At 42.4% G+C, this 17,592-nt stretch overlaps 2 protein-coding genes across 2 annotated transcripts in view; one reads left to right on the top strand and one right to left on the bottom strand.

Annotated features, from left to right (window-relative positions):
* Positions 1–17,592, bottom strand: part of LOC145406681 (DBH-like monooxygenase protein 1) — a 588,166-nt gene that overhangs the window by 345,627 nt on the left and 224,947 nt on the right. The window lies entirely within an intron of this gene.
* LOC145406679 (DBH-like monooxygenase protein 1) overlaps positions 1–17,592 on the top strand; it is a 105,845-nt gene that overhangs the window by 39,092 nt on the left and 49,161 nt on the right. The window contains exons 3-6 of the mRNA XM_080277776.1: positions 3,743–4,015; positions 4,718–4,806; positions 6,119–6,278; positions 8,484–8,634. Of these exons, the coding sequence (XP_080133902.1) occupies positions 3,743–4,015; positions 4,718–4,806; positions 6,119–6,278; positions 8,484–8,634 (673 nt within the window). The remainder of the gene's footprint in view (positions 1–3,742; positions 4,016–4,717; positions 4,807–6,118; positions 6,279–8,483; positions 8,635–17,592) is intronic.

Below are 17,592 nucleotides of genomic sequence, written 5' to 3'. Positions count from 1 at the left end.
GCATCTGTGCTTACACCCTGCCTAGGCAAACTCTTTCGCCTTTGTCTATCAACTTCTATCTTTCCTTCTTGCTGGAAGTTTGCTCTCATTCCGGCAGTCCCAAAGAAGGGTGACCATTCCCAACCCTCTAACTATCGTCCAATTGCTTTAACATCCTGTATCTCAAAAGTTTTCGAGTCAATTCTTTATTGAAAAATTTTAAAGTATCTTTCCTATCACAACCTTCTCTCTGATCGTCAGTATGGGTTCCGTCAGGGACTCTCCACTGGCGATCTTCTCACCTACCTTTCAGACTCCTGGTCATCCTCCTTTCGGGACTTTGACGAAAGCTTTGCCATTGCACTTGACATCTCAAAGGCTTTCGATCGAGTCTGGCATAAATCTTTCATTTCCAAGCTGCCCTCTTACGGTTTCTATCTTTCTATCTGTGCCCTCATCGCTAGCTTCCTTTCTGGTCGTTCTATAGCCGCTGTTGTAGACAGCCATCGTTCTTCTCCTAGATATCAACAGTGGTGTTCCTTAGGGCTCTGTTCTATCACCAACTCTCTTCCTTTCATTCATCAATGACCTTCTAAGCTGTACATCTAACCCTATCCACTCATTCGCTGATGACTCCACCCTTCACCTTTCCATTCGGTTCCCGCAACGTCCATCTCAGCAGTTACTTCAATAAACAAGGGATGAGGCTATGGCACACCTAATGTCTGACTTGGCTCATATCTCTGATTGGGGTAAAAATAATGTTGTTGTTTTTAATGCATCAAAGACTCAGTTTTTACATCTATCAACCCGACATAATCTTCCACAGGTATACCCACTAATGTTTAATAATATTCAGCTTAATCCTGCATCATCTTTGAACATGATTGGCGTTTCATTTACTCGGGACTTATCTTGGAAAGATCATATTACATCTCTTGTAAAATCTGCTTCCAAGAGATTCGGTGTGCTATGCCGACTCCGTTCCTTCTTTATCCCTGCACAATTGTTGACTCTGTACACGGGTTTTATCTGCCCCTGTGTAGAGTACAACTCTCATGTGTGGGGAGGCTCCCCACATACAGCTCTTCTCAACATGGTGGAGTCAAAGGCTTTTTGTTTCATCAACCCTCCTCCTCTTACTGACTTCCTTCAACCTCTGTCTCTTCTCTGCACTGTTGCCTCTTTATCTCTTTTCTATCACTACTTCAATGGTCACTGCTCCTCTGAACTGTCTGCATGTATTCCTCCACCTCTCATCCCTTTTCTGTCAATCTCTCTAATGCAAGTGTTAACCGTTACTCCCAGTCTCTCATTTATGCAACAGGTCAACTCTGGAACTGTCTCCCTCTGTATTTATTTCCTGCTTCCTATGATCTCCAGCCTTTCAGACGCAGTGTATCCAGGAATCTCACTCTTATATTTTGTTTTTCTCTTGGAAGGAACAATAATTGCGGGCTAGCGGCCTTTGGTTCCTTCTTCCTCGCATTAAAAAAAAAAAAACACTATGATCATTAAGGTAGAAAATCCGTGTTTCCTAGGTTTGGATTGACAACAATTTGCTTGGTAGACAAGTACATGTTACATTCCACTGCAAGTCATCACGAACTCGAAATCTCCCTAACATTGTTCCATAGGGCTCTGTTCTCTCACTCACCTTCTTCAATCCATACATATATTGCACGATATTCCTACACCCCAGTGTCACACAAACATTGCCTCATATGCAGGTGACATCACTATCACAATCTCATACCACACTGCAGACATAGCCTGCACACTGCAGCAGAACTACCTCAACACACGACAGACTTGGGCTGATAATAACAGGCTGATGATCACCCCATCCAAACCCACCACCACACTCATCACCACCAGTAAACATTAACATGAACAATGTATGTGTGCCATACATTCACTTGAGTAAGATCCTTGGAGCAACATATGACACCGGACTCCTACAAGACACCAAGAGATGATGCACCCCAAACTTAATGCACTCTGGGTAATTACAGGGCCAAAAATTGGGCAACAAAAAGAAGCACTCGCTTTACTAACAATACATTAGGTTTGCGATGCCATATACCCTCCCATGCATGGGCTCCCATCCTATCTAATACTCAGTGCAACACCTTGCAAACCATGCAGAACAACGTCCTACTCTTCAGCAATGGTTGCACCAAAACCACTGCCACAGCTCACTTACACTCTGAAACTAAAGTCCTGCCTGTCAGAGATACCTTGACGTGAAAGTCACACAGTCCTGTGTAGCAGCCTGTCCCAATAAACAACACCACTGTCATCACATGGCAGAGACACACAACACACCAGTGCATATAAAACAATCACCACAGAAATATTATCAGACCCTCTACAGCAACATCCTACCTTCAGATATTCCAACACTAGAATAAGCATTTCAAGTGCAAGACAATACAGCACCTTGTTCAGAACGCCATATTACAAGCCCCCCTCCCTCCTGACATCCACCTGTCAAAGGTGTCCTTCAAAGGATGTCACCAATTTCACCTAAGTAGGCTTAGATCACGACATCAACCAGCCTTCCTCAACTTCCAGGTTAGACAAGGGTTTGGTGGAATCACAGACGACACGTGCCCTGCTTCTAGAATAGACCCACACAACATAACATACATAATGGAGCACTGCACAGCACATGCCACTCTAAGATGCAGACACATCAACTGTGTAGAAAAGCTATGGAACAACCCCATAGGGACAAGCTGCACATCTTCAGTCAATGGGTCTGCTCGAACAGATGGGCTGGTACTGAGAAACAATAAAAACAAAGTCACAAGCCCACAATATCAGAACTAAGAAGGTAAACCTGTGGAAGAGTTTTTTTTTTTTTTTTTAATTTTTGCAGCATATAATGAAAGAACATGTCTGATCTTTCTGTGATGCTACTGACTACACTCTGTAATGTGGTATGGATGCTGATTACATTGGACAATTTCAAGTATTCCATAAGTGACCGTGGAGGGGCTTGCTTATAATTTAATACTTTCCTTGTAGCTGAGGCACGTACACATCTTTTTCCAGCCTAACAACAGAAGATTTTGTTCAGCTGGGAGGTCCTAGCAAATCATTAAAAAACCATCTTGAGTGACTTTCTCCACTCTTGGTACGCTCAAGGAATCAAATTAGCATAACACTAAACGATTTTGTTCACCCCAACAGTCGAATGGTTAAGGCAGACAAACCAGTTTCTGCTGTGTACATGTTTCTCTACAGGGGTATTGTGGGAGATAAATGCCCGCACATGCGGCTGGCTAGTGTCCATATTCTTGACCAACGACATAATGACTGGCGTGCTATGTTTTCCCCGACAGTGTTACTGTGTCAGTCTATATATATATATATATATATATATATATATATATATTAGTGCTAAGCATCTCTGTCCCTGACGGGAGGTGGTGTGGGAGACCCATGACCGCACCTTTGACTGGCTAGGGTTCGTGTTTTCGGCCTGTGTCGGGTGTCGGGATGGCTGGTGGTGACATTTTCCCTAACAATTTTGCTATTTCAGTGTTATGCTTCCTGTCCTATTAATAAGTACTAGTGTTCCGATGCAGGAGGTGGTGTGGGAGATCCATGCTCCCACCCGTGGCTAGCTAGGGTTCCTGGTTCCGGCGTATGGCCGTATGGCTGCTGAGTTATAATTTCCCTGATAATATTGCTGTGTCATTGTTATGCTTCTTTTGGTATTCCTAAGTACCAGTGTACCAGTGTTCCGATGCAGGAAGTGGTGTGGGAGATCCATGCTCGCACCCGTGGCTGGCTGGGGTTCGGGTTCTCGTCTAATGGCGGGATGACTGGCGGGGACATGATCACCGCCTGGGTGAAGGACGGACGACTGTTCCTGCAGGACCGCCACGGCGTGGGTGAACTCACACCGCCCCTCGACGACCACGCTGACTGGCGGCCGCTGCACGCACGCGAGAACGACACGCACACCGTCCTTGTTGTGGCCAGGGACATCAACACCTGCGACCCACACGACTACGTCCTTACGGTAAATGTGCGATTGCAGTTGTTGGAAGAGACTGAGCAGGCCCACGATAAGGATATACCAGACCGATTTACCTGGGCGAACATCAGCACATAGTCGAGCACACTTGACATGTTGTTTTGCTAGCTCTATTGTTTGAATGTCAGAGAGTAAAATTATATTGTATAGCTGAGGTGTAGCGCTATATACTGTACGTGTGTCACCTGTACAATTAAGGAGGTGCCACAGGAGCAGTTTTGTGGCAGATTTTTCTCAGGTAGCTCGATGATGGTGGTAACTTTTCAGAGGTTGCCTGTGGCTGTGAAAGTTTGTGTTAAAATATTCCTTGAAAAATTACCAAATGTTGCCAGGACAGTGTTGCCAGAAAAAAAAATGCCAGAAAACCTGCTCGTGTGACGCTGTTTGACCTTTCTAGTTGTGTTTCTAGATTGCCTGTGGGTGATGGGTTTTGCTGCGAGTAGTGGCATGCAGTTTTGTGCAAATTACATAATGTTTCTTAATTTTGTTTATTCCAACCAACAAGACGATTTTTTTTTTTCGAAGATACCACTTGCAGGGAAAGATAGAACGACGGAAATACATAACCCGTCCACTTGGAAAATTCCATCCTAATCTGAATAAAATACTTGAGCAAGAATAAAAACAGAAAAAAAGATATAACTGGACTGACGGGATTAAAGCTGTGTGCCAAACTTTCTATGACAGAATGAGACTGTGCGGCTGCTGTACGCGTGGGGAGACAGCGACCCCAGTGACGAACACCCTTCCTACCACGGACCTAATCGGGGAAACAAGTACGTCACTGATGCATGCGTTTGACACTTGGCTAACTACTATACTCAAGGTACACTATCTTGGCCTGAACTTTCCATTTCTCCAACATGAATGCTGAACTGTAGGAATACATTAGCACTGGAATATGATGCTGATCAATGAAAAATGCTATGGAAGGAATGTAGAGCCGTAGCATTGTATTTTTCTACCACTGAGCTCTGTGAAATTAGCTGCAAAAGCATGAAAATCTAGGCCAAGTTAGAGTAAACAAAGTATAGTGCATTTTCACGACCAGTCCAGCCTGACTAGGCCAGTTTCATGGGAGTTCTGGCGAAGCAGTTCAACTTGTCCAGACTGGACTACTCGTCCCGTATTCTGGGCTGAACTGACGAGCTATATTACTATCGACTGCTCCTCGTACACAATGCTGCACATTAGCACCAGGCAAAAAGGGTAGTTTTTGGTAGAGGGTAAACACCTAATAGCATAAAAACTGTCACTGTACTCAAAATATAAATGTTAAAACAAAAATGGATTTCACATAACTGACAGCAAGTACTAATGTGGGAAGGTGTTAATTATAATGAGGGTTCTTAATGAAATTAATGATCACTAAGACCAAAATTGAAGCCACTCATTTATGCCTAAATTAGTGGAAAAATTATGTCTGGAGAAGAATTTAATTTTTTTTAATTTCAAAGAAATATAAAAGGTAAAGACGGCAGTAGCAAGTATTCTTCAGTAGAAATTCCTCAAGGACGAGAACTGTAACACTGGTTTAAGGTAATTATATTTCAATTTTGCACTAACAGCGTGTGGTAAGAATCCCAGTATTATAAATGATGTTGAACAACTACCAGATTATCATATCTCTTCTTTTATATGAAACAGAAGCAATTGTGCATTAATATTTGACATTAATACTTCATCTGACCCATTATCTTTAATTTATTTACATAACTCAATTAATTGTTTCTTTGTTGCTCCCACTCGATTCTCCCATTTAAGAGGACAAGCATTCAGGAGAAGACTGGTCTCAGTCCATTCTCACAAGCATCTAGAGAGGCCCAGACAGTTTAGATCCACCTGGACTGGTCCAAAGAGCCAGAAAAATCTGCCTACCTATAATCGTATAGAATTGTTTCTGTCTTCCTGGTTTATATGCATTGCTGCCATGAGTCTTCGACACTAAGAGTTGTTGCTCTCTGCACATATTTTTGTAAACTTTCTTCGTATTATGTTACAATGTATGTTTTCTGTATTTTACCCTGTCTTTAAGTCTGTGTACCCTGCCTGCTTCTGTATACCCTCATAAGCGTTTATTTCCATCAGGTTCGCCTTAGTGTTGATGCCATTCCACCAGAAGGTGCCAGAGGATGCGCAGGTGTGGCGGGTGAGTCAGAGTGTCACAGTGCCACACACGCAAGACACATTCTACTGGTGCCGCGTTGAGAAGATACCAAAGTGGCAAAAGAAACACCATTACATTGGGGTGAGTCCTGTCGCTGTACAGACACTACTGGAACACATGAAAAAAGAGGCCAGTATCTCAATCAGCAATAAAATCAGAGTGTACAGATATATTTTTACCTGCTGAAAAAGGTACCGGAGAGCAGTGTATTCGTACGTCGTGTTATTCCTGTTCTTGATTTTCTGGGCGAAAACTTTGATTTACACCTTTACCTCACTAACGTTACCCCGCGTACCATCCCCACTTTCACAGGTTGTACTCTTTCATCCCATCCAATCTTGTTTACCCAGCCCCACCTTAACATAACTCCTGCCTTTCAGTAAATACTTAAACGAATGCATGAATAAATAAACAACAGACAAATAAATAAATATTAGTGATGAAAAAAGAGGCAACATTTGCAAGAAAATTCATGATATTTCCCAAAGTTTGTTTCTCATGTGCGTATACATGTATCGTTTGTAACTCATAACTCACATGGAAAGAAAGACTGAGCAATGAGAGTAGGAGGCATATTCGAACTGAACTCACCTCTACCATACTCGCTTTCGAAAATACCGTACTGGCTGCGTTTTGCCACAACAGGGTCGCGAAGACAGTCACGTATGATCCTTGCCGTGTACTGTACAGTGGACTCGTTTTTTGCGTCGATCTAAGGTTATGCAGCCATTCTGTTACACTATGGTACTAAGGTGCAAATAATTCCTTCACCATATAAAGGATAATTTGCACTTCTTGTTGCTTTTCCCAAATTACCTACCTCCTTAACTACTTACCTTTCTTCCTACCTTACCCCCTTGTCCGTCTCTCTTACCTCCTTTCATCCCTACCAACATGTATACCTACCTGCCTCCCCGTCTGCTTCCCACTCTACCTCCTTGCCTACCTACCTACTAACCTAATCCCCTCCCCTGACTCCCGACCTCCTTACCTCCCTGTCTACATGCCTACATACCTTTCCACCTTCCAACTTTCCTGCCTACCTACCGCTCTACTTCCCTACCTATTTGTCTGACTGCTTCCACCACATTACTGAGCCAGCGAGTCAGCGACACAGGCTGGTATTTAAAGTTTTTGTAGATTGCCAGTTTGCAGTGTGTTGTATTGTGATGAGGGCATAAATTACTGCATTTTGACATCCTTTACCAATGATAAATACATTTTTGGTCACTGTGACTTTGGGCGTCCACCATTGCCACAGGCGCACACAACAGAGGATTCACTGGACACCTCAGTCTTCTAAATCGATCCATAGCTGCGTCTACCTTGACTGAGGCGTCTAGAGTGCTGATGAAAGAATGGACCATGGAATGGACGGAAAACTCATGCCGGCTCAGCGTGTTAAGGCCCTCAGACTTCATCTCTGGAAACCGATCTTGTTATTGGAACGGGTGTTTTTCAAAGAGTACGAATAGACTTTGGGTGTTTTGGTGTCTGATGATTTCGCGCTCGTCTTTTAGTGGTTCTGTACCCGTCTTTTTACACTCTGGGGGATATAAAATACATTCAAGGGTCCAAACTGAAAATATAAAAACTGTCTCTAGATATCAGGCCCAGATACAGTATATGCATGGTAATTTTCAGACTAATCAGCCTAGAAATAAAGTTACCAGGCCGTGGCATCATGTGGTGGTAAGAACAACAAAAGTAACACCAAAAAGACACAGAAAAGACCATTGCTTTGGGAAATGTGGCAAAACACTTCCTCTCGGGATAGGCAACAAGAAAACAGTCACACACTGCGCTCATATAGGTTCACTTTGCGTATCACAATGCACGTGAGGAAGACGATGATGACGAAGAAGGAGAAGAAAATACTTTGAATCTTTTGAATGAAAGGGACTAATTTTTTGCTCAAGGCTTTAGACAAGTAAGGTTCGCCTGATGAAAGACTGGGTTTGATGAACACTGAGTGACCTCAGTGGACCAAAAGTTAATATTATTATAAACAGCAGTCTAGATGTAAGTCAAGTAAATTATAATAAAAATGGCTTCACTGAACAGATTTAACCTGAACTAACTACGCACTTGACCTGAGGTAACCTTAAAGAACATAAATTATCCTGACTCTGTCCAGACTTACTTAAATTGCTTAAAATGACTAGCATGAATGTAAGCAAGTATGAATGCTTTAGAATGGGTGTCAGTGGGTGCATATTTTATTTATGGGCACATTTACTGTATAATCATCCGTGTAGTTTGTTCATGGCTTTATTATTTCTACAGTTCAGCATGATATACGGGAGGAACGCTCGTAGTAACCTTCATCACACTGTAGCGTACGAGTGTCAAACGCAGGACGGGACTGATCCAAGCCGGGTTTTGGAGCAGTATGTAGGGCACACGGGCTATGAGTGCTACACACCCAACATGCCAGGTAGGTGCACTACAACTCCTTGCCGATGAAACAGTGACGCTGCCCTGTCCCTATTACGGGCACATCTATTTGTTTCATGCCGAAGGGTCATGAGGGAGAGGAGGAAGAAAGCAGACAGCTGTAGTGAGGGGATGATGGTTGGATGAGCTGAGGGTAGAATGGAGCAGAAGTGATTCCTGGTAGGGGGAGAGGAGGGAGTGAGGGAGTTGCTTTACCACTATTTATTTTCGTGAAGACTATTACGAAACAAACATTGACTTGCTATGATTTTTGTAAATCCATGAAAGCTAGAGAATATAAATATTTTACAAACCACGTCTGTCCAAAGCTGGAAACACCCTCACCACCGTTTCACGACTCATGCTTCCTAAGGGATGTATGGGGTGAAGGACTGGAAAACTAGACACTTTCCGAGTTTCGGAAAATCGCGCCAAACAAAAACTTCACTTCTGGCCACCTTTTCATTAATTTTAAGCGTTGCATGTATTTCTTTCCTTTTGCCTTTTTTCTTCGAGAGGGAGTAGCTTCTGTGTTCGCGTCTGTTTTGTACTGTATATAAGTATATTAACAAAATATCTCACGCATACCTGATCCAATACTGATTGGACTCGGCACACATACTGTACTGTGTGTTTGGGTTTGGAAAGAAGTAAAGGGATTTAATGCTGAACAGTCAAACGTCGAGATCAAAATTCATGGCACAGTGTCGTTGCGCAGAATTAGCTATGCCATGAATGTCATTTCCGTTTATTTATCAGACTTAGCATGTACACTGTAGTAGTCTGGGAACAAATGATTTGATTACCAGCCGCGATAGCAAAGCTGGTATTGTTTTCAATTTTGTATGTGTGTGTGTGTGTGTGTGTGTGTTAGCACGATAACTTCGCAACCGCTTAAGATATCAGCACGAAATTGTACAAGTGTGTGGTAGGGAAAAAAAGCGATCAGGAGTTAGAAATTGGTGAAAGTAGGCCTAAGTCAAGGTCTCTCTGTCTGTTATCACGATAACTTCGCAACCGCGAAGATATCATCACAAAATTTTACAGGTGTGTAGTAGAGATGAAAATCCGCTACAATTTCGACACTGGTGAAAGTAGGTCAAGGTCTGTGTATCTGTTACCACGATAACTTCACAACCGCTTAAGATATCATCACAAAAATTTACAGGTGTGTAGTAGGGATGAAAATCTCGTACGATTTCAAAATTGGTGAAAGTAGGTCAAGGTCAAGGTCACATTCCGTGCCGCGCTTGATATGTATCGGCTAGCGGCTGGTGTGATTCCTCCGTTGGGGGGATGGGGGGGCTCTTGTTTTGAATGAGAGTGATCAGAAGGTAAGGTCATGGATATAGGCCAAAATTCAAGGTGCAGCATCAGCGAGTCGGAGTATCTCGTAAAGGAATAAGCCAGTCTGAATCAAACTTGGCACATAAGTTCTCTGGCTGTGTCCAAGGAGGGCCAGTGTCTAAAAATATACCAAATCTGAGTTTCGCCGAAGAATTTCCATTGTAAGTGACGTATTACTGGCTGGTAAAAACGCCAATCTCTTGACTCGTGGGGTAGGGTTTCACACGTACCTTACAAATGTACAATGAAAACCTGAATTTATGATGGCGTTTGGCATCTTCTTTTATTTCCTTTGAAAAACGAGATTTCTGGACAATGGCCCCTCTTGTACTCGGCTGGAGAATTGTGTGTGGGGATGCAAAGAAGTAATCATATTTTTGTACAGATGGATGGTAGGTCAAGGTGGAGATAAAGGTCAAGGTCTGAATGCAGGGTCATTCTCAATGTCTCAGAACTTTTTATTTTTCTAGTTATGTAGCTTTGAATGGAATTTGCTTCACCATTGTCTGTCCGGTTTTAATGACCTTCCAATAATTATTCCTTTATGGAATTTCAGATAATTTGGTGGTGGATACTCGTCCTTTGTGTTATTCCAGTGTTCAAACAGACCCCGTTTTAGAGGGTTCAGTATTATTCATGTACTCAATATGTATTTTTCATTTCCTTGTTAAAGCTTCAATAATTAGCAGAATAGCATCAGGATACTGCCTTTTCCAAAGACACAAACTATTTCATTATGTTGTACGGTTAGTGATTACTTTTCAGATATGTAAGTACATAAAAGAAACACACTTTTTTTTTAATTATCATATATTGTTCCGAAGTTCTTTAAATTGCTTTTCTGGACATCATTAGTAAAATACAAAAACGAAGCAGATGGCATCGCACTGAAAACATTCATATGGGTAACTGCGTACGTCAGTGGACCGTGAACTGGGTAGAGGAGTTATGAGGAAGAGATGGGGCAGTGGTTTGATCAATGTTAGGTTACCAGAAATATCAGCTTCAATATTTGGATGAGAATTCGATCTACTGTACATCTGAAAATAACCACGTAAAGGATTTATATTTGCATGGAGTGATGCCTATGCCATGTGCAGTAATTAGCAATGTAGTTTCAAAAGTTAGTTACGCACGGGGACTAGGGAATGAAGCTGTCGACAGTGTGGCTATATTATTACAACTGCTGCTGGTTTAGAGCAAACAAAGTATGTTGGAGATTCATAGGACTCCATGACTGGTAAATGTAAATACCGTAATACTGCGTAAACATATATGCTGAATATGTTATCTACGTAGTTCACAGGAATTTCTGTACCAGTTACTGAATGCTTGTCTATTATGACGAACAGAAACTAGGACAAATATAATTTAATTAATACAGCTGTACCCTATTCCAGACTGGCAGTACAACATAAACACAGTAGATTTCAAAATGATATATGCTGCTAACGAACTCAGAAGCTGAGAGATACTAGAGTACCTATATACCGGGAGAGTAGCGACATGGGAGGTACCGGACGCTCAGCTGATGGCCGCCATTTTCCTGCCAAATTCGCGCGCCGCCTGACTGAGACTCAGGCGCAGGCATTACGTTAGCGTTAGTTCATGTTTTTTTGTTGCTGAGAGTGGGCGTGATGCCAGGCTGTTCTGCCTATGGGTGTGCCAATCGACCGGAGAAAGGCTTTAAAATGTTCACGTTTCCATCTGATCCAGAAAGAAGGAAATTATGGAGGAATAAAGTCAATCGTCTGGGGGTGGGAACCAACTTCTAAATCAGTCTTATGTGAGGTATGGTATGCTTAATGAATGTTTTCATGTAATATGCTGGGAGTTTGTTCCTCTTTGCCGTAGGAATAAATGAACTGTCGGTGTAAGAGGGAACCACTAAAGTAGATAAGAGTATCAGGACGGGTTAATCATTGAGAATGAATTTGCGTAAGAAGTGATGACTCACAAATTCACGTTTTTTTCATACTATGTTGATATTAGTTGTTTATGGTTGTTTATGCATATCTTGCATATGTATTATAATACTTCCTGTTCATATGAGTGCATTGTGTTACTTGTGTATTATGCCTACATGGAAAAAAAGTATTATTCACAAAATAATAGTGCGCTCTTCATACCAAGGTAGCCTACCATTATACTATCCTACTTTTATACTATCGTATGCTACTGTTCATATGTGTATGACGTTTACCTTTCGTGTGTTTATTATCACATGTCTTGTGTTTTTACGCATATTCTTACGTGCATTATCCGTACAGAATCTTTTTATGTGTATTCTACATGTACTCTTATTATTTCGTGTGTTGTGACAATACGTGGAACGTGCATCGTGTTTTTTTTCGTGTGCTACTGTATACGTGTACTACGGTACGTGCATTTTATGTACTGTTTATTATGTGGACGTGTATACCTACGTGACTCTTCAGTCAACCGTCTATGAATGTTACAAGTTTCTAAGGGGTCCAGTATAACATACAGTTTACCTGAGAGTACCTATATAGGTACTCTAGTTTACTTCTAATGTTATCATTGGTTACTTAGAAGCTGTAACTTTTTCACGTGAGTCTGAAGTCAGCATAATAACCTTCACAGATGAAGGTCAGCAGGACTGGTCAGTGACAGAGAGTGATTCTTTGTACAAGTTTATAGGCTACTGTGTTCACTATGTAAAAAAATACGGAGATCACCTGTGACAAGTGCCTGGGAGATGTAATATCATCACCCCATCAGACAGCTCATAAAGCAGCAGACCTCACTTTACTCAAGGAATACAAAAAAGGAGGACTTATAAAGTATATGAGATGCTGCATAAAGTCGAGCTGATGTTCAGGAAAAGTCAGTGTGATTTGACAGGAAAGGATAACATTAAAACCATGATGAATGAAGCAGTAAACCTAACCAAAAATTATGATATTCCTACCAGTCACAACCTCAAAAACAAACTTCTAAGACTGTTTATCAATGCTCGCTTGCATTTCTACTGCAAAAAGATTAATGAAGAAGAAAAAAGAAACACAGAAGAAAAATACAGAACTCAGTAAAAGTGTAGCCATGAGGAAACTTGTACAGAATGTAATCAAGTCCTGTCCCTCAACAGGTTACTGCTATAATATAGCAGTAACCTGCTATTGTTAAATATTCCCATATAAACATTGATTGTAAGCATCCTACTTCTCATTCATCATCTTCTCTTATATTATGCTTTCGTCAATATTTATAGCAACTATCACCAGCAGGAGAGAGAGAGAGAGAGGACAGCATGTCGCCGGGCAGGGAGTTCGTGCGCACCGCGCGTTTGGCAGGAAAATGGCGTCCTATCGGGAAGTTGTCGCTACTCTCAGTATATAGGTACTCTAAGAGATACCATCACAAATAATACTGGCTACTGTGGTAATAACTGTACTGGTATGTGAATTAAGCTTCGCATTCACACACTTGCCGTGCCTAAGATAGTGCTGGCATTGCAATCTTGTTATGTTCGGGACTAGACATGATGGTGCACTGTCTTATGACAGACTGACTGACTGCAGTACTCGTATTTTCCAAACCTATTAAACAATATCTCGTCAACATCGTCAGCCTCATAAGTGCACGTCCACATGTGCCCTCGAACATATGTTGACAACACGGTTGACAATATATTTGGGTGCATGTATGCAGCAGTATTTGGACGGATATGTGCAAACATGTTTCAGTGCAGCTTCGAACACTGGTAGCAGAGGAGATGGGATATAAATGTCCATACCAGGCAGCTTAGACTTCATCATGATGTTGCTAACATGATCTGGCCGCTGTTGTTCCCAACATGTTTGCGGCATGTTCATTACTGTGTTGTTTAAATGTTGCTATGGTCAGACTCAAATATGAAGTCTGTTTGGGTGGGGCCCGGGTGGGGATTTCCCTCTCTACAACTCTGCCAAACCTCCTCTCTCTCTCTCTCTCTCTCTCTCTCTCTCTCTCTCTCTCTCTCTCTCAGTTGATTGAGAAAGTTTTAATATATTTATAAGTTGTGTTTTCTTCTATATTGTTTCGACCTTTTTTCCACACCACCACTGAGGTAAAACTCTTGGTGTGTGTTTTTTTTATAGAGGTTTCCCCAGTAGGCATAAGTCCTCTCTCTGATCTTTCTTCTAAAAAATACTTGTTCACATTGTAAATAAGTTCTTTCTCCCGACTGTGGAGCACACGAGAGCGAGCCGGAGTAGCTGCCATCGTGGGTGGGGATCAGGGAGGAAGTGACCGGTCACCTGTAGTCTGAGGTGGGTGTCCTTGACCTCTGGCAACGTCGGAAAGCGACGTTGTCACGTGGTGTGGAATTTATACAAATCATTGCTATTATCCTAAAAAGTGACACATTCATAGCACTATATAGCCTTATTTAATACATTTAATAAGTACAGAATATTTAATATACAATTTCAAATAGTAAATAGCTGACATATGACAGAGAGAGAGATAGGTACTGGGGTTGATGCGGCAGAGCTGTAGAGAGGGAAATCCCCTCTCGGGCCCCACCCAAACGGACTTCATATTTGAGTCTGACCATAGCACTTGTTGGAGCACACGTTTGGACGCGCCCTAACACTACTTCAGACGTCAGTGGTGTAGTTTCAAGGTCTCCCACAAAAGGAAAGAAAGACCTACATTCAGACATTACTGTGTCACTAAATAAGGGCCACACAATCATTCACCGAAATTTAATTTCTATAATTCTGGGTTCCACCTCATGGGCAAAGACCTGTCTGCACCTACCCTTATTTATATTCATTGTGTCTGTGCAACCCACAGGCATTTATCACTGGACTAATTCTCTCTCTCTCTCTCTCTCTCTCTCTCTCTCTCTCTCTCTTTCTGTGTATGTGTGTGTGTGTGTGTGTGTGTGTGTGTGTGTGTGTGTGTGTGTGTGTGTGTGTGTTTTGTCACGTGGCCTACTACCACGCGGTTGTGTTTCCCAGGAGCTAACCGGCTGTCACTGGTTTCTCTCTTGCCTGAGGATGACACTCTCTACCTGTGGATTACGGAGTGACCTTTTTTATTGAGCTGTACCGACTGACTGCCCCAGAAATAGACACGGATGACAGTTCCATGCTGATAATGAAGGATAGGCGTGTGACAACCTCCTCTGCCTCGGTACTCAACTCACCTAAATGACGTGCTAATCCCATAATTGGACTGGCCTGGTGGCATCCCTTGCTCTAGGTCGCCCAGGTGTTCGTGAGTCAGAAAGAGCGGTGGCTGATTCATCAAGGGTGGAACACTGTTAATCTCTGTCCCCTTAAGGTGGCGTCACACTAGACCAAAAGTGGCTAACATGCGAGCCAGTTTTGCGAGCCAAAACGGCTAGCAGAGTCGAGTGTCCATCACACTCATGTTTCTGCGAGCCGAAACGGCTAACAGTGTCGTCTGCCTTGGCACCTCGTGGTCATTTCACCACGGAGTACCCACTCCCTTTTCCTCAGTTTCTGCAACCTCCTAACGTACTTTAGCAACTCCAGAGACACAAAGCAGTCTACTAGAGTTTTCCTTGCCACAGTATCCATATCGAAATCTGACTTCTACTTGTTGTTTGGAGACAAAACAGACAGCCTCCGCGGGCTGGTCATCCAAGTGTCCGAATATTTATCTCATGTTGCAATAAAAAAGTAAAAGTGAATAATAACCACAAGACTTAAATTATATTTACTTAACAATTTTAGTTAAACCTTCCAGTTTTTCTGTACTGCGTGGTGTTCTTTCTGACTTTTTCCTGCCGGCTTGGTTTGGAGGGCGGGGGAAAGCCTTCTTCTTTGCTATCCTTATCTCATTCTAGTAGTTCAATTACTCATCTAGGAGCTGCCTAGCATGGGCCAACCGACCTACTGCAGTTATCCTCTCTTCTTATGTTCTTATGTTCCTTCTGTGAATAACAGAATATTTTCTCACCAATTACAAAATTAATAGACTTATATATAGACTTATTTGAGTTTTAATCCCACCAACAAGCTGTGAGCGAGAATTGTTATCCATTTCGCCTCGCAAGCGAAATCTCGCTCACCGTGAGTCAGTTTGGCTAGCGGGTCGCAAAACTTGCTCGCATGTTTGCCACTTTTGTCCCAGTGTGCGACACTGCCTTTAGACCTAGCCCTTACATTTGTGGGAAAGGAAGGGAGGGCGCTCTTTCTCCACCTCAGGCTCAGACCATTCATACAGAGGTGATCCAAGACTCCACTAAGTGAAGGCCACTTAGTAGGTAAGTACCTTATCACCCCCTTTATGTATCTTGTCTCTCCACTTGCATTAGGATAGTAGCTCGGGTCGTGTGTTTGTGTACCAGTATCTTATTAGTGTACCAGCATCTTGTTTGAGTACAAGCATCTTGCTTATGTACCAGCATCTTGTTTGTGTACCAGCATCTTGTTTGTGTACCAGTATCTTGTTTGTGCACCTGTTACGTGTATCTGCTCTGTGTAACATTCACAACTCGCATATTGGACTGTGTACTTGTTTCATGTAAATATTCAGAACTTGTAGTAAAGTCAGATGTATAGTCAAGTAAGAGTTTGACTACCGAGTGTTTCACCCACCTAATTAACTATGATAGAAACCTACTGTTTCCCATGGTCAGATGGACCGAGTCGGTATTTACAAACCCGTAAAAGTGTGTGTGTGTGTGTGTGTGTGTGTGTGTGTGTGTGTGTGTGTGTGTGTGTTCTGGGATTCACTTCTGTATCCATAACTGTGGTTTGGTCTCGGAACTGTCACAAGGCCTGTACACTTTCCAGCTTGCCTCGAGGTCAGGGCCAGTTTTGGGGGTGGATGCAAAGGTCGCGTCCGAGGCCATGAGACCGGGGCCAGGCCTCAGTGCCAGGCCTAGTTCACACCTGTGATATGTCCGTCACTTTCCTCCTTGACACATCATAAGTAAATGGTGTGTGGGCAGAGAAACATTCATGTCTCTCAATATTCGTCAGCAGAGGAAAAGAAAAGCAGAACAGAGCAAACTTTTTTCCTTGACTGTACATTTGTGTGCCATAGTTTCTGCTCATCTTCTAATCCTGCCACTGTCTAGTGGGAAGTCGTAGCCATAATTTCACACCCATGGAAGACCCGGGATGATAATATGGAAAAAAATTACGATCGACTCCCTGCCGTAAACACAATTTGTTTCAGAAGGACGTACAGGGAAAGAAGAGTTATGAGTCCTCTCCAGTCTCTTATTTCTCCTACGAAAAACATACCTTCATTATGAGAAAAAAATTATCACTGGCTACACATGTTTTATGCAGGGAGAACAAGGAAGTAGAGTGCATAGCCTTACCGTGCCTATAGTTCTTCCTTCAAAAATAAATCTGCCACGGCAAGGAATCAACAGGAACAGCTCGCGCTAACACTCATGCAGTCTGGAAAATCTGGCTTTTGTTGCAGTCAGGGGTACGAGTAGAGAGTTGGCAAAACAATGGCTCATGTGTATAGTTAGAAATCATTTATGTTCACAATTGTGTCTCACAATTATTTAAAACTAGCAAAACACGCCAAACTCCTACAGTAACTCCCACGACCGAAGGATGATTTTACTCGGCTTAGGAAAGACTTTTTGTGCTCGAAAGATTTTATTGTAAAA

This window comes from Coenobita brevimanus, chromosome 71 (genome assembly GCF_032717465.1).
Source record: "Coenobita brevimanus isolate Jiangsu-jjx chromosome 71, ASM3271746v2, whole genome shotgun sequence".
Taxonomy (NCBI): domain Eukaryota; kingdom Metazoa; phylum Arthropoda; class Malacostraca; order Decapoda; family Coenobitidae; genus Coenobita; species Coenobita brevimanus.
This window is presented reverse-complemented; position numbering and strand designations above follow the sequence as displayed.